Source organism: Anastrepha ludens, chromosome 5, assembly GCF_028408465.1.
Source record: "Anastrepha ludens isolate Willacy chromosome 5, idAnaLude1.1, whole genome shotgun sequence".
Classification (NCBI taxonomy): Eukaryota; Metazoa; Arthropoda; class Insecta; order Diptera; family Tephritidae; genus Anastrepha; species Anastrepha ludens.
The window spans coordinates 49787775-49812706 of NC_071501.1; the positions used below are offsets into that span (position 1 = coordinate 49787775).

General features: G+C 37.4%; 1 protein-coding gene across 4 annotated transcripts in view; it reads left to right on the forward strand.

The window, feature by feature from the left end:
* LOC128863423 (lipase member H-A) overlaps positions 1-24932 on the forward strand; it is a 37773-nt gene that overhangs the window by 9505 nt on the left and 3336 nt on the right. For 3 of the 4 annotated variants that reach the window (XM_054102574.1, XM_054102575.1, XM_054102573.1), the window contains exons 2-5: positions 10661-10693; positions 17672-17738; positions 21855-22104; positions 22194-22351. In XM_054102574.1, coding sequence (XP_053958549.1) covers positions 10666-10693; positions 17672-17738; positions 21855-22104; positions 22194-22351 — 503 coding nt within the window. In that variant the 5' untranslated portion in view covers positions 10661-10665. The remainder of the gene's footprint in view (positions 1-10660; positions 10694-17671; positions 17739-21854; positions 22105-22193; positions 22352-24932) is intronic. The other variant, XM_054102576.1, reaches the window with a different exon arrangement.

Below are 24932 nucleotides of genomic sequence, written 5' to 3' on the forward strand. Positions count from 1 at the left end.
CAAAATTTTTCAATGAAAATTTCACAAACTACTTATAAAATATGTATCTTTTATGTGTTAAATTGATGGAATGAAATATTCTGTTGATTAAATAAAAAAAAATTCATAAAAATGTACCTATTTTGAGCTTTTGAAACCCACCTAACCCCTTAAAGAACTTCGTTATTCATCAAGTACAAATATTGTTCAGTTAAGTAATTATAAAAAAAAACGTGCGAGATGAGAATTTGTGCTCACGGAAATAGTTTGCTTATTGTTTTAAAACCGTTATTCGAACATATTTTATTTGTTTATTTATTTTTAGCTGACCTGGGGCTACTAGCGTCTGATATTAGTGTGTATTATTATTAATAAAAGGTATTTCCAAAGATGCACCTAGTTGTTGTTTTAAAATAAACCATGTAAAAAATTTAGATTCTTTCAGGTTGCCCTTTTTTCAAAATATAGCTCATAATAATTGTATGAAAAAAATGTCATCATTTAAATGTCCACCATGAGCGCATCTACTGGCTGTCAGCAATCTCGATCCGAATGTTGTGTTTCAGCCCTGGAGTCGTTGTTGGTTTAATCACATAGACTTTATTTTTTAAATAACCCCGGTCTAGTATGCCGGTCCTTTTTCAATCCTCGACAGAACCAGTTTCTTGAAACTTTTCACCAACCTTTGATTGTCGACTCATTCGGACGATTATTTTCAACAAACAATCATGAATTTTGCGATATGTTGTTCTTAAAGGTCGACCATTTTCATAATAAGTTTCTATAATTTTAACGCATTTTTCCATCCTATAAATTGTGCATTTGTTTACTTGATAAATGTAAAAGTACCGTCTAGGAATTATTCACTACCAGCATCTACATAGGTGTCATTTTTGAAATACTCTTTATTACCTACATCTGAATTCATTTTATTTGCAATTATTGTACAGATCATATCGAAAATGCCAAAGGGTAAATAATAAATAATTTGAATTTTCGTTGTTTTATTTCAATTTAAAATTCGATACCTCTAAATTGATGACCCTTTACTTTTATATCTTCACAATTAAGGAAAAAACAGAACTAGCCCTGTCTAGTGAAGTTTTTTCCTTGTTCTCTCCATTCGGGAGCATAGGGCCTCGACAAGACTCAGTCTTGCATTGGTTTCGTTAATCTATTTTACTTTCAGGTAGGGTAGGTGATTAGCCTGCCGCTACCAGTCCTATATTGTGGGAATGCCCACCTGACTGTTTAGAGCGCCGTCTGTGTTTCTCATTTTTCTGTCAGAGGGATTACACAGATAGTTGAGGACTTCGCTAAATTTTGGTGTGTCTGCGCTATTCCCGCGATTGCCCGCTTCCTCTTGCTGGCGCCACTGATCCAATGTATAACTGCGTCTTTTTTCTTAGTTTTAGCAGCCATAATGCAAGGCAATGCGCTGACTTTTTGTGCGGGAGTAAGTATTGGAAGTATTTACAAGGTTTTTGGGGTTAAGGAAAGAATTTTTTTTTTGCCGATTGTGTAACTTTTCTAATTTTTGCCGTTCTTTATTAAACTCCAATCTCAACTTTCGACCGTTCTTTATTAAACTCCAATCTCAACTTTCGACCGTTCTTTATTAAACTCCAATCTCAACTAAAAACTATATTCTTACAATCTACCCTAAATCCCTACTTGCGGTGTAGCTATTGAGTTTGTGTTGGTGTAGTTGCGCCGGCAGCTTTGTTTGTATGTTGGTACGAATGCATTCTCAGCTGCATTCCTCAAGCTGCCAAAAGTCACGTACGTAAATTGATGATCAGCTTGACCGCTGTAAGATTTGTTTATTTGCAAAATCCAAAAGACGGGCAGGCGTAGGAGTAAGCTGTGCGATCTAATTACGAACAGCCAGTAGCGTGGGAGTGATTCAAGGGAATCATCAAATCTCTGTTTTAGCTTTGCAAGTGTGCAATGCGCTAACTTCTCCCCCTCTTAAGACGAGCCGTCCTCGACTCGTGCCAAAATTTCCTCTACTGCCCTCTGAGTTTTTACTTTATTACTTGCTAATTTGTTTCTGCGGTGGATGAAAAAAATTGCTATTGCGATCAATAATAATGGAGGAAAAGAAAAAATCGTCCAGAACAAATTACGATGAACAGATATACCCTCCTTCAATTCGTGAATGCGAGAGATGTTGTCGATATAAATTTGGTGCAAATATGGTAGGGACAAACTCGTATGGTGTTCCAAGTAATTAATGGATACGGTTTTTGGAGGATGTGGTTGGATATAAGTCGGTTCTCTTTTTACCACATAAGTTGTATCATTTATGGTGATAGAGTCACGAAAAAGAAGCAGATACGTTCCCCTTATTTCCAATTTTCGTTGATCAAATATTGTCGTTGGTTGCACGTTGTTAAGAATAATGATGCCCTCTTCTATTTTTTGAACTGATGGTATGTGATATGCCGATTCTGATGAACAATTAGCTGTGTTATTATTTAGCATCTGACCCAAACAATCTGAGTGAGCCGGTTTGCACACTTTAGCTACCAGAGTGTCATTGCAGTTCTCGAGTGGTTGAAACGTATCGCTACATTTTGCCGCAAGCGTGGTCTCTAGCTTTACGATACTATTATTATGGACTACAGGATAGATTTTTAGGAATTGACAGAAATTTGTAACCTTAGGAACCTTAAGAATATAGTAAATAACATCAGAACTTTGCAAAATTTTTACCTTAGATACTAAAAGTAAATTACTTAAACTAAAGGGTAATTGTTCGGAATTGAACGCTTGATCCATCTCTTCGTCATCCAAAATAAGTGGATTTATGATATTACTTTTTGCCAACACAATGGAGAGTGCTAGTCTGTTTAGTTGGCTGATTATATGGTTATTTCTTCTTACCAAATTTTCACAGAGCAATGTTTCCTCGTCTTTTAATATCCAATCCGTTTGATTTCCGCGAAGTGTATTGATTAGGTTGGTAATTTCGTTAATTCTATTTTGTAAATCGGAGTTAATTCTAATCTGCCTATTGTTGTTTTCTATTAGTATGCTTTCCTTTGTCAAGAGCAGTTCAAAATCTTCGTGGTCCGGGGTACCGGCTATAAATTTCAGGGCGGACCCCAGAAAATCTATTGACCTTGCAATTCTCTTAGGTATTTCCAAAGTGCGAATTATGTGTAGTATTTCCTCACCTTGCTGTTTCAAAATATTTTCGTTCACTACCTGATTTTTTGATTTTGATGTGAACCATCGGCTTTCGTAAGCTATCTGGCGATAATCTGTTAGGTTGGTGGCGTGCACGAGGTAAATGAATTCATTATAAATAGCCACATTTCCCCGAGGGATGGTGATAACTTGTGAGGAGGTGTAGTCAATTAAATTGGCTCTAGTGACGAAGACTAGGGCAAGCGGCAATCTGAAATTGATTTTATCGTAAATTACTTTTATGAATTTTCCTGCCTTCTATCTGTACTGTTGTACCTAAATCTCTTTCTACTATTTTTTCCACGAACACCTTCTCAAATTTATTTCCCAATCGCTTATTTCGTCGAAGAAACACCCTTTCACCAGGCTGATATGTTTTGGTTATTCTTTTCTCATTCAATCTATTCAATACTAAATTCTGGGCTCTTATTAATTTATCTCTAATTTCCCCAAATTTCTCCGCTGGGCAGTTCTGCAAAATTTCGATTGGTTTCGAATCTACAACCGAGTGAATTGTTCTGTTGTACTTGTAAGCAGCAAGCAAAATCAGATCTTTAACCTCGCTTATCTGCTGCTGTGCCTTCACGCATCTGGCTATTTCCAAAAGGGTTGAATGAAACTTTTCGACCTGTCCGTTGCTTTCGCTATGTAAGGTGGGTACGAAAAACTGTTCTATGGAGAAATGATCGCGTAGCATGTTTCTAATTAAATTTGAAGTAAACGCTCTTTCGTTATCTGTGACAATTGTTTTAGTGTTTTGGAACATACCTAATACCTCTAATAAAGCTTCTTTTATATCAATGGTACATCTTGAAATAACAGGTTTAACAATTGCAAACTTTGAAAACCTATCAACAGCAGTTAAGAATAGCTGCTTTCCAGTAATTAAAATGTCTAAGTGGAGAATTTCTCCTGGGTGCTCTGGGATTGGAGTTTTCCCAATTTCCGGATTTGGTGGTTTTCTTTGGTATTTATTTTCCAGACAGATCTTGCAATTTGATACAGCTGACCTGAGCATTTTCCTCATGTCGGGAAAGTAGTATTCTGATAGAATTTGCTTAAAATTCTCGGACAGAGATCGATGGGCACGGGCATGCTCCGTTGCTATTGCTTCCTGTTGATCGTTCGGATTCGTTAGATCGATTACAAATTTTTCTGTATGAATAAATTTAACCCCCGGGAATGCTTCGACAAGAGGTCCCTGGATCTCTGATAGTGTCGGAAGATCGCAACAAAGAGCGTTTGTAACGCTAGGGTTTACGAGTTTCTTAAGATTATGCAACAAATTTACTATTGTGTCGTAATTTATAGTATAACGAATTTTTTTCTGAAAAATTATTTTTGTACTTTGGTGATAATGATCCCTCTTCGTCAAAATGAATTGTCTTTTGAATTGGTTTACTGGATACTGGATAGTTTTAATTGTGTTTGAGAGCGATGACTCGCTATGTGCTGTAGCATCTGTATCAGTCATATTATTCAAAAACTGACGGGACAGAGCGTCTGCTACGACGTTGTCTCTGCCGGGTTTATAAACAAATTTAGGCGAAAATTCTTCTATGAACGCACGCCATCGCTTCATTTTTGTATTAGGATTTTTGTTCGAAATAGCGAAAGTTAAAGGCTGGTGGTCTGTGAATATTACGATGTCTTTAATACCGTATAAGTAATGTCGAAGGTTTTTAAGGGCCCACACTATAGCCAAGAGCTCACGCTCGTTGGTTGCATAATTCTCCTCTGTTTTTGATAATGTTCTTGAAATCATTGTAATGGGCCGACCATTCTGGGAGAGGACCGCGCCTAAAGCGCTAGAGGAAGCGTCTGTTGTTAGTTCGAATGTTTTGTCATAATCCGGATAAAACAGCAAAACATCTTCCGATGCCAAAATGCTTTTTACCCTTTTAAATGCTTGAATGGCCTCGTCATCAAGGACTATTTTAGTGTGTTTGGACTTGTGGGATGACACATGGCCATTCTCCCCCCGAAGATACTTTGTTAATGGTTTGACGATAGACGCATAATCCCTTATAAACCTTCTATAATAACCTGACAGACCCAAGAAAGAGCGTAATGCTCGAAGTGTTTCCGGCTTCCTATAGTCGATTATGTCCTTGACCTTATTTGGACATGTTTTTATCCCCCTTCGAGAGACAATAAAGCCAAGAAACTCAACCTTATCTTTAAAGAATTTAGTCTTTTCTGCTGAAACTCACATACCGGCCCTTTCCAACTTCCCCAGTACCTTATCGACATGTTGAATATGAGACTTTTCGTCCCTTGAAAAGATGATTATATCATCCATATAAACTTGGCAACTTTGGCCAATGTCGTCTCTCAAGACGTCATCAATAGCCCGTTGAAAGATACTGGCCGCATTTTTTAACCCGAATGGCAATCTATTAAATTCGTATTTGCCATTGTTAATGCTGAAGGCTGTTTTTTCGCGGTCCTTCTCCTCAAGGATTATCTGGTGGAATCCAGACTTTAGATCTAAAGTAGTAAAAAATCTGGAACTGCCCAGGTTTGCCAATATGGTAGAAATATCTGGTATAGGATATTTATCCGCAATCGTTTTTTCGTTTAATTTTCGAAAGTCGATTACCATGCGGAGCTTTTGTTTACCATATTCATCCAGGCCTTTTTTATTCACTACATGGACCGGAGAGTTATACGCCGAATTAGATTTTCGGATAATTCCTTCTTTCAACAGTATTTCTATTTCCTTATTAATGAATCCTGCCGCCGAAACCGGGTATGGATAAGATCGGGTGTAAATTGGTTCCGAGGAAGTGGTACGAATTTTAGCTTTGACCTTAGTATTAAATGGCAAAGCGCGGTTAGGTTCGGCAAAGGCCTTAAAATTCTTTTTAATCATAGAGTCAAACTCGTTTTTCACAAGAGCTGGGACCGAGTCCTTGTCCAAATATATGGAGTTAACTTGCTCACATTTGACGTTATTTAATTTTTCCTTACCACCCTCGTAATATAAGTATCCGGATGTCGTATCAATTTTAGATTCTATCTCCTTAAGGAAATCGTATCCCACTATACCATCGAAGCCCTTTATATTAGGAAGAATGAAGAAAGTTGAGACTTTCCCCAAAACGAAAACCTTACATTTTTTTTCTATGAGATTACATCCGTTTATAGTTTTGACCGTAAACTGTCTCTCCACAGGGATAATTCCCTTTAGGAAGCTCAAATTTTTGATATAGTTTTTTGAAGTTCCTGTATCAATCAGTAACCTAAGCTCCTGCCCCTCCGACGCCTTCTTGGTAATGTAAGGTAGGAGCGACCTTATACTAAAAAATTAACCTCGTCTTCCATCGCGAAATTGGAAGCGATCTCGACATCCGAATCACTGTCACGGTCCACAGTAATTTTCTTTTGTGGATCCACCTCTGGGGTTGTCTCCAAATGGTTGGTCCGTTGCACTTTCGGCTTCCGTGAATTTACTGAATCTCCCCTTCTGTGCTCCCGTTTATTCACGTATTGATTAGCATCCCTTTTGGGGTGCCCTCCCACGGCATTTCCCTTTCTATAACTCTGGTTGGACTGTTTTGTACGTCGGAATGCGGAGGATCCGCGGTCTACATCCATTGGAGTAGGGGTGTCCTTGAGCATTTGGGGATTGCCAGGATAGTTATTGTGGTATTTTGGGCTAGTGGTAGTTGCTACGTTGTTAACCGCAAATGTTCTGGCGAAATCATAACGCATGCGGTTGTTCGCTAACTCCTGGGCAGTAGCCAGTGCAGAAGGCAAATCTTTAGGATTGGCAGAAAATAGAATGTCGCATAACGGCCGCTTTAGGCCAGAAATAAAAACTCTTAATGCGTTTTCTCTAGCTCTATCATTGAGCGCGGCGGCAAGCTGCGTATTGTTTGAATGAGTCATTATATTTTTATTTGTTATGAGTGTTAATTGCTTGTCTACCGTATAATAATATTGGCAGATTGACAAACTCCCCTGCCTCAGAACGCTGAGCTCTGTTTCCAAAACATGTAGCGGTCTTTTGTCCGCGTATGCTTTGTCCAATCTAGCTATTATAGCTTTAAAATTTAAAACAGTTGAGAAGGAAGCGAGCGTTGCATTTGCGGGGCCTACTATCTTGTTTCTAAATATCCCCATGGCAACATAATATTGCTCTGAACCCTCTTTGTAGTAGCCAATGGCGAATTCTGCTGCGGAACGCCAGGCCGGATAAGAAGCAGTATCCCCCTTAAATTCTTGTATAGATTTTATTAAATCCATATTTGTGTTGCCCCCGACCACAGTTGGATTTATTTCCACGGGAATGTAACTCTCCGCGGATGGCGGCTCTAAGCGCCGAAGAGTTTGCATCACTTCATCCAACTGGGCTTTTAATTCTTTTTTATTTTGCTCATTTTGTTGTCTTAAAATTTCTATTACCTGTTCCCTAGTTACACTCATGTTAATTTTGTTTTGCTTTTTTTTTTTTTTTAAAAAAGGGTAAGAAAGAGCCGAAGGTATTTCGCTTTACAAAAACTTTATATAACTTTTCTTTAATTGCACTGGATCAAAACCGAACAATTACTTACAGTATTATTATTTCACGTATTGCAATCATTTCTGCCGTGCAGGTTTCCTTCGTTTCCACAAATAGTTGATTGTATCCTTCGTTGTTAGATTCAGTTGTTCTGCCAGTTGGGTTCAGTTGTCCTGCTAGTTGGGCTCGGTTATTCTGCCAGTTGGGTTCAGTTGTCCTGCTAGTTGGGCTCGGTTGTTCTGCTAGTTGGGTTCAGTTATTCTGCTAGTTGGGTTCAGTTGTCCTGCTAGTTGGGCGCCACTTTTCTAATTTTTGCCGTTCTTTATTAAACTCCAATCTCAACTTTCGACCGTTCTTTATTAAACTCCAATCTCAACTTTCGACCGTTCTTTATTAAACTCCAATCTCAACTAAAAACTATATTCTTACAATCTACCCTAAATCCCTACTTGCGGTGTAGCTATTGAGTTTGTGTTGGTGTAGTTGCGCCGGCAGCTTTGTTTGTATGTTGGTACGAATGCATTCTCAGCTGCATTCCTCAAGCTGCCAAAAGTCACGTACGTAAATTGATGATCAGCTTGACCGCTGTAAGATTTGTTTATTTGCAAAATCCAAAAGACGGGCAGGCGTAGGAGTAAGCTGTGCGATCTAATTACGAACAGCCAGTAGCGTGGGAGTGATTCAAGGGAATCATCAAATCTCTGTTTTAGCTTTGCAAGTGTGCAATGCGCTAACTTGTATTATATTTGTTTTTTTTTGAAACTAGGAAACTAGGTAAGTTTGGACTGCGAGGACCGTGCTTTACGTGGGATTCGAACCCACAACCTCTGGGATGGCAGGCTAGTACACTTACGCTAGACTACCGAGGCCGCGTCTAGTGAATTAGATTGGTTATTGTTGTTGTAAGAGAAGCCCCGTCAGTGTAGAGCATATTATCGGTCGTCTTCGTCAGGCTCATCTAAAGGTAGACCCAGGAAACTTGTTGTTTCGACAAGTTGGGTCCAGAGGGAGAGGGGTGTTAGATGAGTGGGTTTTAAAGGGCATGTGAAAAGGTGGTTAGTGCCGCACATAAGTTTGGTATGTCGGGGTCAATTCTGGATAAGCTTTAGCTGCTACAATATCCAGAACGTATTTGTACCAGTGTTACGCGGGTCTTACGGGGTAGCTGGAAGCTCTTTATCTGCAATGGTTGGTGTTTGGACTCTGATTACGGCATTCACTGGACGGGAGCTTATGAAGCTGGTAAAAGTCTCAGGGTGAACGTCGTTTACTGTCTGTCTAAACACTGTCTGGTCCAGTAGGTGTATGTTTGTTTTGAATCTCGTCAGCGTAGTGTAGTAGGTGTCTCCTGACGTGCCCAGGAGGCGGCTCTGGCTCAAAAAGGTGTCTGCAAGGGTGAAACCTCCGATAGCACCCTAACAGGAACTGCTTGCTGAGCAGTTTGTTATGCTCCTCAACAAGTAGCATTTTGGCCTCGTTGTGAAAGCGTTGTATTGGGGACATCAGGAGGCAGCCCATCGCTGTCCGAATGGCAGTGTTTTGGCATGTCTGTAGTGTCACTGGTTCCAGGCGACCAGACAGGCGCAGCATAGTTTAGAACCGGCCGGCCAATTGCCATAAATGTTGATAGCAACAATTCTTTGTTTTGCCCCAAGTGCTGCCGGCAAGCGAATTGAGGACCTTGTTGCAATTTCGGACTTTAGTGACAATTGCGGTTGTGTGCGCGGAGAAGGAGAGCAAACTGTTTTGGGATTATTTACAGGTGGAATTGGTGTGTCATCAAATTTTACCTTGAGAGGCAATTTGACCTCCTTTGTCCAGGTGGTAAAGAGGGTCGCCATGGACTTAGTGGGGGAAAGTTGGAGATTCCTCGCAGTGAAAAAGCGAGAAAGGTCGGTGAGGTAGTTGTTCACTTTGGAGCACAGGGTATTGATGTCATTGCCCGACGCCATTATCGTGCAGTCGTCAGCGAATGTGACCAGGGGGACTTCCTCTGGTGGCTGGGGAAGTTTCGGGACATAGAAGTTGAACAGCAAGGGTGAAAGGACACCACCCTGCGGAACACCTTGCTTAATCTTCCTCTGTTTAAATGTTGGTCACGAAAAATCACTGACGAGTGGCGACCGTTGATGACCACTTCTTTAGCCCTGGCGGGAGTGTCGACTGATAAATGTCATCTAGTAGCGTGGAATGGCTGACTGTGTCGAAAGCCTTCTTCAGGTCTAACGCTACTAGGACAGTCCTCTCGCAGCGGCGGTTTTGGTTAAGCCCGCGGTTTATCTCGGCGTTTATGACGATGAGTGCAGTGGCGGTGCTATGCACCTATGGGGGTTGGAGCCAGATGTTTCGTGAGTAATAATTTAAGCGAGCTTGAAATCATGGAACATTTCCTGGCGCGCTGTTCAATATTAAGAGAATATAGAGAAGGTTTTTTCGATTTAGAAAGGTACATACTTTTTTATTAGGAGCTTTTCCTAATACTAGAATAAGTAATTATCAAATTTTGTATATTTTACTCTTATTTGCAATAAATACCACTATATTTATATACCACTACTGGATAAAAGCAAAATACTTCTGTAAGAAATAAAATCCGATTTTTTTGAGTGTTGTTTAGTTTATACGAAGATAAAGTATTTTTGAGTTTTGCTGAATTGTTTATGTAGTTTTAACCTTCAATTTTATTAACTTGTAAAATAACTTATAAAAAATACAAAAATTTAAAGATTTACTTAATAATCTTCTTCTAATTCTTCTTTCTTTTTCCCCAAACTAAGCCTTTTTATCGCAAAAATAAAAATTAGTACCCCGAAAGAGGGAGCTTTTACAATAGTTATATGCGCCAAAAAAAAATAATTATTTTTATTATGAGTATAACTCATCTAAATATTAAATGAACCATTTTGTTTATGGCTAATATGAAACTACGTGCATGCATAAATATATTTTAAATACTAAACTTTTGTTTTTTTTTTTCAGCCAACATGTTTAAAGGAGTCAAAATAAAGTCAAGTAAGAATAAACATTTATAATATATAACATATTATTGAGTTAAACTATGATTACTTACCAATATCAATCTTAAGTTAGGTTGGGTTGAAGTGGCTGTCACTGTGGAACACGCTCATGTTCATAGATCATTGTGATGGAGCCCTTACCTCTCCTAAAACCAATGTAAATCGCTTTAGAAGGTCCCTAGTTTCCACCGAGCTAAGATCTTCTAGCTAGATTATCTATCTAAAATAATAAATCTGCATCTGGGGGGAGATGTATGTTGGGCTTCTTCTTCTTCGTAATTGGCGCTATAACCGCTTACGCGATTTTGGCCGAGTTTAACAAAGCGGGCCAGTCGTTTCTTTCTCGTGCTAACCGGCGCCAGTTGGACACAGCAAGTGAAGCCAAGTCCTTCTCCACCTGATCTTTCCAACGCAGAGGAGGCCTTCCTCTTCCTCTGCTACCACCAGCTGGTACCGCATCGAATACTTCCAGAGCTATTTTGGACTAGAAGGTGCAAAATCGTATCTTCCTCTTATTCATTTAGACAGCTTCTACAGAAGTCATGTGCCCGCACGAAATTAGCCTTCTAGTGTTGGTGTCAAGTCTCGCTAGTTTATCGGCCCTGCAGTCCCCTCAATATCGCAGGAACCAGGAACCCATGTTACGTTTGGCTAAATAATTTTAAATTGCTTCTTTAGGCTATGTTCGCAAACCCTTTCGCAAAGTGCTTTAAAAAATATTTTAATGAATATGATTTTATAAAAGTAGATAATTTTATACTTACGATACATATGCATACATATTTATATTAATCTATAAATGTTAATAAAAATATATGCCCTTTATTTAATAAAATTGAAAAAGAAATTATATTATATTGTATTTCAATTCATAACTAGTTATCAATTTGATACGAAAATTGCTAACACAAACATTACGTTATCTTTGAAATATTCGAAATAGCATCCGAAGATCATTCTTATGTGAACGAGAAAACAGAACAAAACAGAATGCGCTCACATAAATTAACTTTGAATATATGGTATGCTTATACGCGCACTTGCCAAAAACCATTCACTGCGACAATATTTCCCTTGCACGTACCCATATAAAAACCGACATTCATATGTACATATATATGAGTTTACATAGGCACCGGCAGGTATTTGACATAGCAAAAAGATCACGGTTCATCAAATTCGCGGCAATAGGAATTTTCGGTCAATTTTCTATGATTTCTTCAATTTTAGATTTAGATTTTTTTATCTTCGTCCACATATGTAAATTGGCAAGAGGGCGGTTCAGGTGCGGGAAGATGTGGTGCTCGTATTTTATGAATGAATGTACTTTCCTTTGAGAAATATACTTGTGCTTATGAATGAACTTGTATATGTTGTAATATTATATGCAATATTTCAGACTCTTCAGCGTCGCCGCGACTAACGAATCATGCCATTGTGTCTGCGCCTATGAATGTATAGTATTAGAGGCTTAGAGTTTGTATGTATGTATGTGCATACAGTGGTGGTCACGATTTTAGCACACTATACACAACCTTGATACTGTCCCACTTTCCTCTTTGCTTTTCGACAATTCACTACGAATATTTTTCTCTGGGTGTTGTTTACAATTAAAATAACAAGAACCGTTATAATCCGTAGCATTTGTTTTGCAATTTTTTTCTTAAAATTCAGTTGAGTGCAAGAGCTGCTTGTTTGCGCTGGACACGAAGTTAGCACATATCAATAAATAATTCCTCCCACAAAATTTTTTCTAAGTATTTGAACTTTATGGTAAGTTTTTATATTTTAGCTATTATGTTGATTATAATTAATGTGAAAAAAAAATATGTTAGACATGGCGAAAGGTTCTTGGCGCTCCGAAGCGCAGCGGAAAGTAATTCAACGTATGAATTCTTCTGGGAGCTCTGTGTCTGAGATATCCCGACTTCTAAGGTGTTCACGCAAAATGATTTATAATACTCTTGCTCATATTAAGCGCCATAAGACATTTAAGAAGGTAAAACAACGCCCACGACGCCGAAAGACAACAGCTAGGGAGGATTTACTAATATGCAAAGCCTCGCGAACAGACCCTTTTAAGAGTTCTAATGCCATAAAATCGCAAGTTTTATCGGAATATGGAATAAATGTTTCTTCCAAAACCATTAGAAGGCGTTTAAATGAAAACGGGTTGCGTGGGTGCATAGCTCAACACAAACCTTTCGTGTCAAAAAAAAATTTGGAGGCCAGGCTGAACTTTGCGAGGGAACATATCCATAGACCAATAAATTTCTGGAAAAATATTTTATGGAGCGATGAATCGAAGTTCTGTCGTCTCGGATCTGACGGGAAACAATATGTTTGGAGACCGCAAAATAAGGAACATGATCCTCGCTACACATTAAAAACGGTGAAGCATGGTGGTGGAAGCGTCATGGTTCGGGCATCATTTTCCTGGCGAGGTGTTGGACCCATACACAAAATAGATTCGCGTATGGATCAATATGTTTACAAAAACATACTAACTGATGTCATGATTCCTTATGCGGAGGAAAATATGCCCTTAATATGGCGTTTCATGCATGACAATGATCCTAAGCACACTTCACGATTGGTGAAAAGTTGCTTGGAGGATCACAAAATTAGTGTTTTGAAGTGGCCAGCTCAATCACCGGATCTCAATCCGATTGAGAATTTATGGAATGATGACGAGAAGCATATTCGAGCCGTGACACCGAGGAATTTGAACGATTTGTGGTCGGAGATTAAAACTGCTTGGTATGGAATACCCCAGACGAGATGTGCTGCCCTAGTGGAAAGTCTATCACGCCGATGCGATGCTGTTCTCAAGAGTGGGGGATATCCAACTAAATATTAAGTTTTTCTTTCACTAATGTGTTGTTCTTTGAAAATAAATGAGAAATATCCATATGTGTGCTAAATTCGTGTCCTCCATTATTATAGAGTGCTTGTATTTAAACCAGTTTTAATAAGTAAGGAGAAAAAATCAAGGTTCTGATTATAAGGCCTCTCTTTCTCCTTTCTACAAAGACCCGCCAGGGATAAATATTGCCGCTAGATTATTTGAATATAAGCAATAAACGCAAAGTGAATGTTACTGCATTCTAGTGTGCTAAAATCGTGACCACCACTGTATGTATTTCTGTTAAATAAAAAACGAAATACCTATTAAAAAATAAAACAAAATATTCATCAACCAAACAATTAAAGAAAGCATAGGAGACACCGGTTATGTATTCCCCCAGCTCGCCTTCAGAGCGCAATATCCAAATTTTATGTTCTGCCTACTCATCTTACCATGGCCTTCTTTCTTATCATTAGGCGTTTAAGTTTTTTCAGTTTACGAATTGCGAATGACTCAACTCTACTAAAGAATTGGCGATATGTATTTATGTATATTCATATATTTATATATTTATACACAACACGCCAAGTCTTGGAAAGTAACCATGAAAGGAGAATCGACCCACACTATCTTTTTGTCGATTTTAAAGATGCATTCGACAGCAGTTTCCTATATTCCGGGATTTCTGAATTGGTACCTCCGTAAAACTAACACGGATATGCAAAATGACGTTGCATAGCCTCGTTGATACCGTCGAGGTTCCAGACAAGTCACCCCTGCTGCCGTGTGACTTCCTCAACCTGATGCTGGAAAAGATCGTGCGAGCCGCAGAACTTAATCGCTCAGGCACAATTACCTTTTCCGAACCGAATAAAGAAGGAAAGCGAATGGGTCGGGTGGTCGACGAGGACAAAACGAAGTACCTCCTGTCATCGAACAAACATTCGCCGCACTCGCGTAGCGGCACCCACATAACTGTTGACAGTTATGATTTCGAGGTTTATCTAGGAAGAAGCGTTAACACGTATAACAATATCAACCTTGAAATCCCACGGAGAATCTCTCTTGCGAACAAATGCTTCTTTGGACTATGGAGGCAATTGGAAGTAAAGTCCTCTCTCGACGAATTAAACTAACACTCTACAAGGCTCTCATCATGCCCGTCCTAACGTATGGCGCAGAATCTTGGACTATGACAACATCCGGTTAGGCTTCGCTTAGAGTGTTTGAAAGAAAGATTCTGCGGAAGGTTTTTGGACCTTTGCAGGTTAGTGACGGCGAGTATCCCAGGCGATGGAAGAATGAGCTGTATGAGACATAGACATAGAGCAGCGAATACTAAAGGTCCAGCGGTTTCGTTGGCTGGGTCATGTCGTTCGGTACCAGCTGGCGGGAGCAGAGGAAGAGGAAGACCTCTTCTGCGTTTGAAAAATCAAGTGGAGAAGGATTTGGCTTCACTTGGTGTTTCCAACTGATGCCGGTTAGCACCTACTTAGCGCTTAAGCGGTTATCGCACCAATAAAGAAGACGAAGAAGCTACTTTGTTGACTATTTGCTCTTAAAATTTTGTTAATAGGCAACCAATTACCTGCAATGGAGGAGTTCCCGCACGTGAGGCAGTGACTTTTCAAAAATCGTTCCCAAGACAGTCGGTTCTGCGTAACCGGAACGGCCCGGATTTATATGCAGCCAAGGACTGTCTCCTTAGCAACATTCCCCGTATATGTATGAGAAATTTTTGTGCTACACCAACAACAACAACAGCAACTTTTCAATAATGTTTGCAACGCATGTTGTAGGTCCGATTTCTTTAAGTATTTTACCAGCTTCCTGCAAGCAAATGCTAAGTCTGCTACATTAGAAACAGTGGAGGTATACTGAAGTTTCGGAGTCCGTGGACTTTGCACCTAAAACTTTTCTTTTTATATTAGAACCGTCGCACATAAAAAGTTTTTTTCATACATATAGTAATTGCTGGGGCAGAGATCTGTTATTACAGCAGCACTTCCTTCATCAACTCTATTTTTTAAGCAAAAATTTAATTGATTTCCTTTTTCTTTTCTTTACGACTTTTAATCCTTCGCGAGACAGCTTTGCATTATCAATCAATAAACAAACCCTTCCAATTTAATGCCTGTCATCACTTCTACCAACAGGCCCAAAACTGCACTTTTACTTTGCTTCTTCATCATTTGATAAGTATGCGGTAACGTCCAATATGGCAAGATGGCTTAACGACGATTCTATACTCCGAATTGAAACTTTTGATGATGTTGACTGGACATATACCGCTTATGTAGTATAATGCGGAAACTAGGTCTCTCGAAATATGTCAACGAAAATACTTCGTTAACTTTGATCGCCTAAGTTTCGTGAGAAGCTTTGAATTATTTTTTGCGATAAACTTAGAGTATTTATTATCTTAAAAATTGCATATTAATATTCATGCTTAAATGATTATACAAAGATTTTTTGAAAAAAAAAAAAAATGGCGGCGCTCCAGCTGCTCAAACGTGGCTCCTTTAATTTGCGCCGTGGACTGTATAGCCTTGTAGTCAACTGAAAGCAACCAGACAAAAATTTTTCATTAAAATAAGTTATTCCACTTTGCGCTTTCCTATTTTTAACGAAAAAAAATGAAAGTTTGAAGTCAAAAAGAAAAAAAAAATCACTTTTTTAGAAATAAATTGATCAAAACAATATTTTTATTGTAGTTTGTTTTGTTAATATAAAATTTGACGTTCATGCTAAAGCTAATATTTTAAAGAATATCCCTGTATTATTTTAATTTGATATCTTGATTACTTTTTGAGTTCTATTCGATGGCGCGGAAAACACGTATTTCGCTTCACTGACTTTTTAGACTTTCTATTAAGCTTGAAACATTGAAAAGATATTCTTTAGATTGTAAAGGAATTTTTAAAGTATAAAAAAATTATGGAAAATTTTAAAGTGCTGGAGGAGCTTGCCCCCCTTAATCCCTCATGGGAATGTTCAAACAATATTAAGGAACTGAGAACAATTCTTCAGTTCTAATGGACATTTAACAAAAACTAGTCGAAATTTTATTATAATAAAATAAGTCAATAAAAAATTAAGCATAAGGGGTACATATTTGGTTTTATTTAGAAAATACTTAAAAAAGTCGGAGGTACATTTTGGTACATTTCATATTAATATTATATGGCTTACATTCCCATAAATATTTCCAGCTCATATAACATACACTATAAACAAAAAAGTGGTATCTAACATCATCTTTAACATTTGCCATGTGTGTGTTAAAATTATTGAAACTTATGAGAGTCGATCTTTAAGAACAACATATCGCAAAATTCGTAATTTTTTTGGTGGAAATAATCGCCTGAATGAGTCGACAATTCAAAGGTTGGTGAAAAAGTTTCAAGAAACTTATTCCGTCGAAGATAAAAATTCAGATGACAGATCAAAAACTGGATATTCTGTTGAGAATATTGCTGCGGTAGCGCGAAGTGTTGTTGAACAATCTTCAATCATCGATATCTCGACATTCTCGGAGGATTTCACCTGTAGACGTACTCATGGTGGTGATGATGTCATTTTTCACATATAATTGATAAGGGCAGTATTTTGAATATAAATAGCGAAAGGTGTTGTTTTAAAACAACATCTGGGCATGTCTTTCGAAAAATCCCTTACACAGTGCCGCAAAATTTATCAACCTATCGGAAGATTTACAGTTTGTGCAATCTTCCGATATCATATTTGACTCAACTTTTTGACAATTTGGCGATTTGAAAAACTCGCTTAGATCAAGATATCGATTTGTCCTTTTTCGCGATCTGTTAAACCGTTCTGCCTTCCCATTTTATTAGAATTAAGAAGTTTTCAACCATTTTATTCGATAAAAATTATTGCCTCTAATCAAGTGAACTGTAGATAGATATTTCGGAAAAACACAATGCAACATATTTTGAATCAGTGTATTCGAAAATATACGCAAAAAAGGGTGATGATGGAGATACATATAAAAGCTTTCGAATTATTTATCATTGTGCACACTATGTGTGCTTCTCTATTATCAATTCAAACAAAAATATTTGCAAATATGAAAAATAAAAAAACATTTTTCCTCTCTATTTTCAGGATTATTGATGGGTTTAAAATCGGCCCATGCTGATCTGACAATTGCGAAATTTATACTTTTTTACGGGTACGAACATTTACTATAATCCTATGCATGCATGATTTACAAGTACGTTCACTAGCTCATAAAATAAACATTTTTCTTAATTTAGGAAGAACTTCTATATTTTCCATTAAGTTTAAATGAAATCAAATATTTTTCCTCATTTCATCACTATTTTTTTTTTGTCATAATGCTGTTTGTCATTCTAAATATCCGAGTATGTCGATTTTTCCTCACATTTAACATCGACGCTTTAATCGGTACATGCGGATGACTTTTTTTGCTTTATTTCAATTAACTTAACAGTTCCTCATATTCGTACTCACAATTATGATTTGCCGTACTGTAAAACTAAAATCATATTCGATTTCCATATAAAACTGAAATGTGGCAAGTATTGCAGTAACTAAGTCATGCTACTTGAGTGGCTTTGCTTCCTGAAATGGGGAAACAAACAGCACCGTTCTAATGCCACAATCCACAAAGGTCTTTGGTAGTTGAGTTTTCTACAGTGTTATTTCCTATAGCCACTCCGTTGAAAGAAAAGAAAAAAGTTAAGGATTAGTTTACCAAGCGCCGCCATGCAAAGCTTCCACAACTACAGCATATAGGGTTGTTTAATCTAGTCGCGTGCTCCCTAACTTCCAGTGTAAACCTCGGCTAGTCTTCAGATATTCTGTTGACCGCACCTAGTTGTTCGGTCTTTGATACGTTATAGTCAGGTCATGGCATAGTCAGGTCCCTTCCATCGTCTACTTGCAATGCTTCAATAGCGAGACTCTAGTTCTAGTTCCGCCTTAGTCCTTACCCTCGACATTCATGTGACCTGGAACCCATACTAGAGTGATATCGAGCGATTGGCTGCTCGATTTGACATCCTCTATACACTGAATTACAAGTTTGGAAGTTATGTTGATTGAATTTAGCAGCCTGACTATCTATGAAGATAGCCATCTGGCTCCGGCTTGCATGATGTCAGAAATGGTCTTGCAGCTTTCCCTGATTGCTTTCAATTCTGCCTGCAATAAGTATGTCGTGTCTGTAAGCGCATTGATTAGGGCCGTTGTAGGGATTCAGAGTGGAATCTTGGGCCATTCGGTGCAGATTTCTGCATAAATATCTCTAAAGATTCGCCTCCTCCGATCTATTCTAAATGAAAATAGCACAAAAAAATTAGATTGGGCTAGGGAATAAGTTCGTAGCGTTTTTACCGAAGACTTTTATTTATTTAAACAAAAAACAATAATTATATCAATAAGTTAATTAATTATATATTCGCTGTTGCTGTTTACAACCCCTTCTGACCTCTCGACAAATTAGTTGATCCCGTTCCACCAAAAATCGCCTGCTTTGGTGTCAAAGAAGTTGTTGAGCCAGTTTTTAAGGACCTCTTTGGTTTTCAGGGAGCTTCATATGTATTCACAAGAATATATGGTAATCAGTCGGTACAAGGTCCGGAGAATACGGAGTGCGGCTTTGACGACTTGTGCAACATGGTGCCTGGCGTTGTCGTGAAGGAGTATGATTTGACCATGTCGATCAGGTCTTTTTAGTCAAAAAGTCCCATTCCATGGTGCAGCTGGGCTATGTAGAGCTCCATGTTGACCGTGGCATTTTTTTAGAGCATTTCCCAGTGCAATATACCCTCCCAATCCCACCAAACACATATCATGATCTTCTTTGGATGAAGATCCGGCTTGACTCTCGGCTTTGGCGTAACTCCTGGAGCCACCCATTCCTTTCTTTGTTTTATATTAATGTATAGACACCATTTCTCATCTCCCGTGATGCTTCGATACAAAAAGCGCTGTTTATGCCCGCATGTTGCTCGTTCCTACAACACTCGGTTCTACGTAACCGAAACGAGCCGGATATTTAGCCAAGGACTGTCACTTCAGCAGCATTCCTCGTATATGCATGGAGAATGTTTATGCTGCTACAACAACAACAACAACAATAATAACCGCGTGTTGCTCGTGGGCGGGCGAGATGGTGAGAAGTAATTTGAAGGCAACTTTAATTTTACCGCCAATTCTGACTGTTCTCCAATTTGACGTCCATTTTCCATCAAAAATGATTTGAGACGTTCTTCATTGAATTCAGAAGGCTTTCCGTCCGGCAAAGTCGCCATTTTTGGACTTTGTAAACAATTTCCGTGTATACTCGCCTATGACACCTTCTCCATACACGTCGCAAATGTCCCGGGCTGCTCAATGAAAAGCAAAGAAGAGCAGATATCGAAAATGTTGATTTTTGCCTCTTGGGTATTCCATTTCTAAGCCTCAAAACTAATAAAAAATTAAATAACTCAAAAATATAATTATAATTAACATATTTTTATAGAGCAGAAAAAATACTCTTTGCTAAACAGCAAACAAATCGTTGCAAAATAAAAGAAAATATAAAAACGCCATGAACTTATTCCTCGACCCAATATTTAATGCGGTGAAGACTTGGTAATAGGTAGTTGGTGATGGTCTTTATATTAGAAACATCTTGCTCAAGGCATCAACAAAATGTAATTGACAACCAACGGCCTCTAAATATAATATTAAAAACATTTAAACAATCGATTAACACTAAATGGTGGGAGTATCATTTTTGATGGAATCCAATAGCCTTCAAAATAAATTAAATTTTAAATATATTGTTATAGGCTCCTTTATCTCCTATTTGGGGCATAAGGCGTCAACTACTCTTCTTCCCTCAATTCATTCCCTGTTAGTCCGAGAGATTTCATTTCTATATACATATGTAGTACGAGGTCTGCCAATTTCTCAAAAGGATGAAAAGGATTCCAACACAGGTCCTGTATAACAGCTTGTCCAAGCTCTTTCTCAGTGTCTGGTCGATCCAAATACTCCTTTATATAAATATAAATTAAACCGTTCTTATGCATTTGTATGTTTGTAAAAATCACCTGTCGTATGTGACGAAGTTTGTGTAATAAATTTGAGCTTTAGTTCCTGTTCTGTTAAAGGAAGAATTATTATGAAAAATACGTGCTATTGAGTGCAATTACGTGCTTAAAATTAATATTGTAAAATATGTTCAATATTACATATATTCAGTGTTCTATAATTCATTTAAATATTGTAAAATCTCCTCCGGATAAAAATTAAGTGAATTTCAGCCTCTGTAAAAATTACATATTCCATTGCCTTTATCGTCTATTCCATAACAAATCATTTAATATATGATTTATAAATCGATTGAATCAATTAAACTTATTAGTACATGCATCTCAGTGTTTTTTATTCCAATTAAAATTGGTTATTTCGCTCATACGTGCTTTTTGCAGTTGCAATTCGTCGATAACTCTCATTATTGAGTGGTTTACCCATCGAAATTGCGCCTCCTCACATGTATCTTACTCCCTGATGTTGGGAATCTGAGTGTACTGCTTATGGCACAGTTAATTCGAAAACCTTTTAAACTACCTTGCGAGACAGGTACCCGTTAGTAAACGCGGGTTCAATCAGTTTTCTTGCCCTGGTTCGAATATTATTTCGCAGGTTACTTTTGCTTTGGCTGTAGGAAAAATAAAATATTTCCGCGACTTGCTATATGTACGAGTACATGTTGTTACTGCTCTTACTCACTCTATCCAATTGCTTTTCACAATACTGACCTCAGGATTACGTCGGTATCTGAAGTTGTGTAACAATATGCTGCAACTCATACCAAAAGACTCGAAAAACATACCAACTCTGCGGCTCAGATGAGCAATTCCGCAGACTTAAACGAAAAAACCTCTTGATCTTGCTCCAGAAATTTGAACGGGTGGCCAAAGGATGTAAATTTCGGTCAAGTGTCATCCAGTTTATTTAGGTATTTCCTGTCGAAAAATATTACTTGATAGTAATTATAATTGAATGGAATATGTTAAAGAATTTATAACAATTTAATAAAAAAATATGTATTAATAGTCGTTAAATTGGTTTAGTGTAGTATAGAAAAAAAAACAGATATATGATTCCGTCTGTAGCTCTCATTTTGTATGAATTTGTTTGATTTAAAAAAATAGCGGCCAGCCCAAACTAAATTTTATTAAAATGGACCGATCTGGACCGAATTTAGAGTAGTACTTTCTTACTTGTTTTTATTTAGGGAATACAGAAATATACATTTATATTTCAGACCGACCTATGCTGACAGCGATATTTTTGCTCTGGATGATTACAAAGCACTACTGGAAGATTCAAATTTCTCAAAAACAAAGAATACCGTAATATATTTGCATGGCTACCTAGAAGACGCGGATATTGAGAGTGTGCACGTAATTGTCGATGCCTATCTCCAACGGAACGATGTCAATCTTATTGTATTGGATTGGGGTGAATTGGCCAATGGCAATTACTTGTTCGATGCTGTCATCAATTGTAAACAGGTAATATCGGGATACTCAAAAACTTAATCCTTATATAATATATAACTTTGTATCATTTTTGTTTTTAACAATTCTAACTGAATTCAAAGCTTGGATCAGTTCTTGCCAGAACATTGGTTGCCATGTTTGAGTTGGGCTTAGATATAAACAAACTCCATTTGGTGGGCCATTCACTTGGAGGTCAAATGGCTGGTATAATTGGCAGAGAAGTGTATAGACGTAGCGGCAAAAAGAAAAAAGTTCCAAGGTATTTTGCTCAGAATATAAAAATCTGTGGACTTTTGGCAAAACAACTTATTTGATTAACAATGCTTGCTAATATAATAGATCAATAAATTTTAATTTTTGATTCTTTCATAGAAGAATTTTGAAATTCAATTCTACTTGTCTCAAGACGATTGTTCCAGAAGTCATTAATATTCGGAAAGCATCAAATCAATTTAAGTGGTATTATCAAATATTCACAGTTTATATAAACGTGTGTATGCATATATATATGTATAGATATATTTATATACATGTATGCTCTATAAATTCATATGATGTTGTAAAGTTGTATATCATTATCAAAATTTTAAGTGGTTTGAATAAGAAAATAATTACGCAGGGAAAATTTGTATGTGATTTCTGCTGTATTATTGTGTGGAGTCTAGGCTAATCTCTTTAAGGTGATAACGGTAGTTTAAAAACAAAACTCGCATGTATCTTTTTCTTTGCTTTCTGGCTTCAGATTGTCAAAGCAAGCCGATTCATTATAGCTCGCTTTGACAGAAATAATTTATTTTCAGTGCATTGTTGATGATTGGATTGAAAAGTAAAAACAAAGTCATGTTTCTGCTTTGCTCTAATACAATTTTTTTTTAATGCATATGAGAATGCAAAGACAAAACATCTTAAGATATGTACCTTATTAAATTGTTGACGTCTAAGTCCGACAGAGAGTTCGAGACTCTCGAACAATGGTTTGCCCAGGGTTGACATTCTCTCCTTCCATAGGGCAGGCCATTCACAGAGGAGATGGAAAATCGTTTCCTTTTTCTCTGGTTGTTTACAGCTGTGACAGTGTGCGTTGTGATTGATGCCTATTTTCGCTGCTTGTTTGCCGACCATGGGGACCATAACGTTCTGCTAATTTTGCATGTCTTCTGGTCTCGCCATCTAGAATCCGCGATTCGGAGGTATTTTGAGGAAATTGTATTCTTGATTGCACCCAGTGGGGTGAATCCAGATCCTTCAATGTTATTAATGGCAGATATACCTCTTGCCAGTTCATCTGCTTTTTCGTTACCTTCAATGTTCCGATGTTGCGGGCCCCAGATTAAGGTAACGGTAGGGTTCTCACTCTAGGGGATAAGGTTATTCCTACTTGCAGCTTGGCTATCCGAAAAAATCCTTTGAAAGAAAATCTGCAATTAGTAACCTACAAGCTTACCCAATTGGCAGTACTTCCGCTTGGAATACACTGCAGATATTAGGAAGATGTACAGTATTTTCAGTTCTAAGAAGTTGCATAGTGAGAATGCCTTACTGCATTCCTCCTGAGATGGAAAGATAGTAGCAAAATTCCTGTGAATGTTACCGTCGGGGCAATGTAATCAGTCCTCTCCGAGGTATACTGAGTTTGTCGCAATAATAGACTGACATGACCAGGGCTCAATGTAATTTTAATTAGATTATACAAATCTGTATTGCTAACAGTCCCGAAAAATATTTAATTTCGATCAATATATAATATTTATTGAATTGTTTTCTAGTATTGCTCCCAATCATAATATATGTACGTATATAAGATACACATGTTGTATTCCCATCATCTGCACAGAGAAGAAAAAATTATGCAAAATCTCATTGTTTATAATTACTTTAAGAAATGACACAACATTTTTAGAAAAAAAAATTGCCTTCCTTGAAGACAAATTATTCAAAAGTAGATGAAACATTATTATAAGTATTATAATTTTTCCCAAAGAAATTTTGAAATACTCAATACATCGCAATTTGCCCTCGGCCCGATGCGTTGATAAATAAATTGTCAAAACTCGGTCAATTATGGGCTGATTGATGTGATGATCCGTATACCATATGTTTATACCCTGAGAACGACTTTGTCGAAAAATTACCGAAAACTCAAACTTCCTTGCCTATTTTTTGCAAATGAAAATTCGGAGTAGGGAAATTGAACTTTTGTTTATTTATATCGCTTAATCTCCAAAAATTAATATTTCTACCGGCTTGCTGGCAGCGCTCGAGTATATTCAATCTGCCTTGAAAAAATCAGATCGATCGATCAATAATAATTGGCCGAGTTTTCGCAATTTTAGTTTAATTCGTCACTAATTTAATACACATTTAGCGTTCGAACTTTATTTATCAACAATCAATGATTCATCATATCCAAAACTGTGACTTTAGCGTGTACTGTGTCATAAATTTATAAACACAAGCAAAGTTATATCAGACTGCAACAAAAGTTGGAACCCCCCCTAAATCTGAGGGTCTGCGCACGGGCCTGTTTGAACTTTTTGTTTACTCCAGAAATCGTTGTGTTTATTTTTTAAATTAGAAACGTATAACTATGCAAGTATGTATGTATGTAGCTTTCATTGAAATAAAACAGATTTCATATTTTATAATAACAAAAACCATACGGTTCTATTATTGTGTATGTTAATAAATATTTATGACATGCACTACTATGACAACTCTTAAAAAAATTAAACTTACAAAGCACGAAATGTACTTTACTTTACTTGATCTAGCACGAATATAAACCTAAGATAAAGGTTTAATTAACCACAGATTCAGAATTTTTTGACATACATACATAT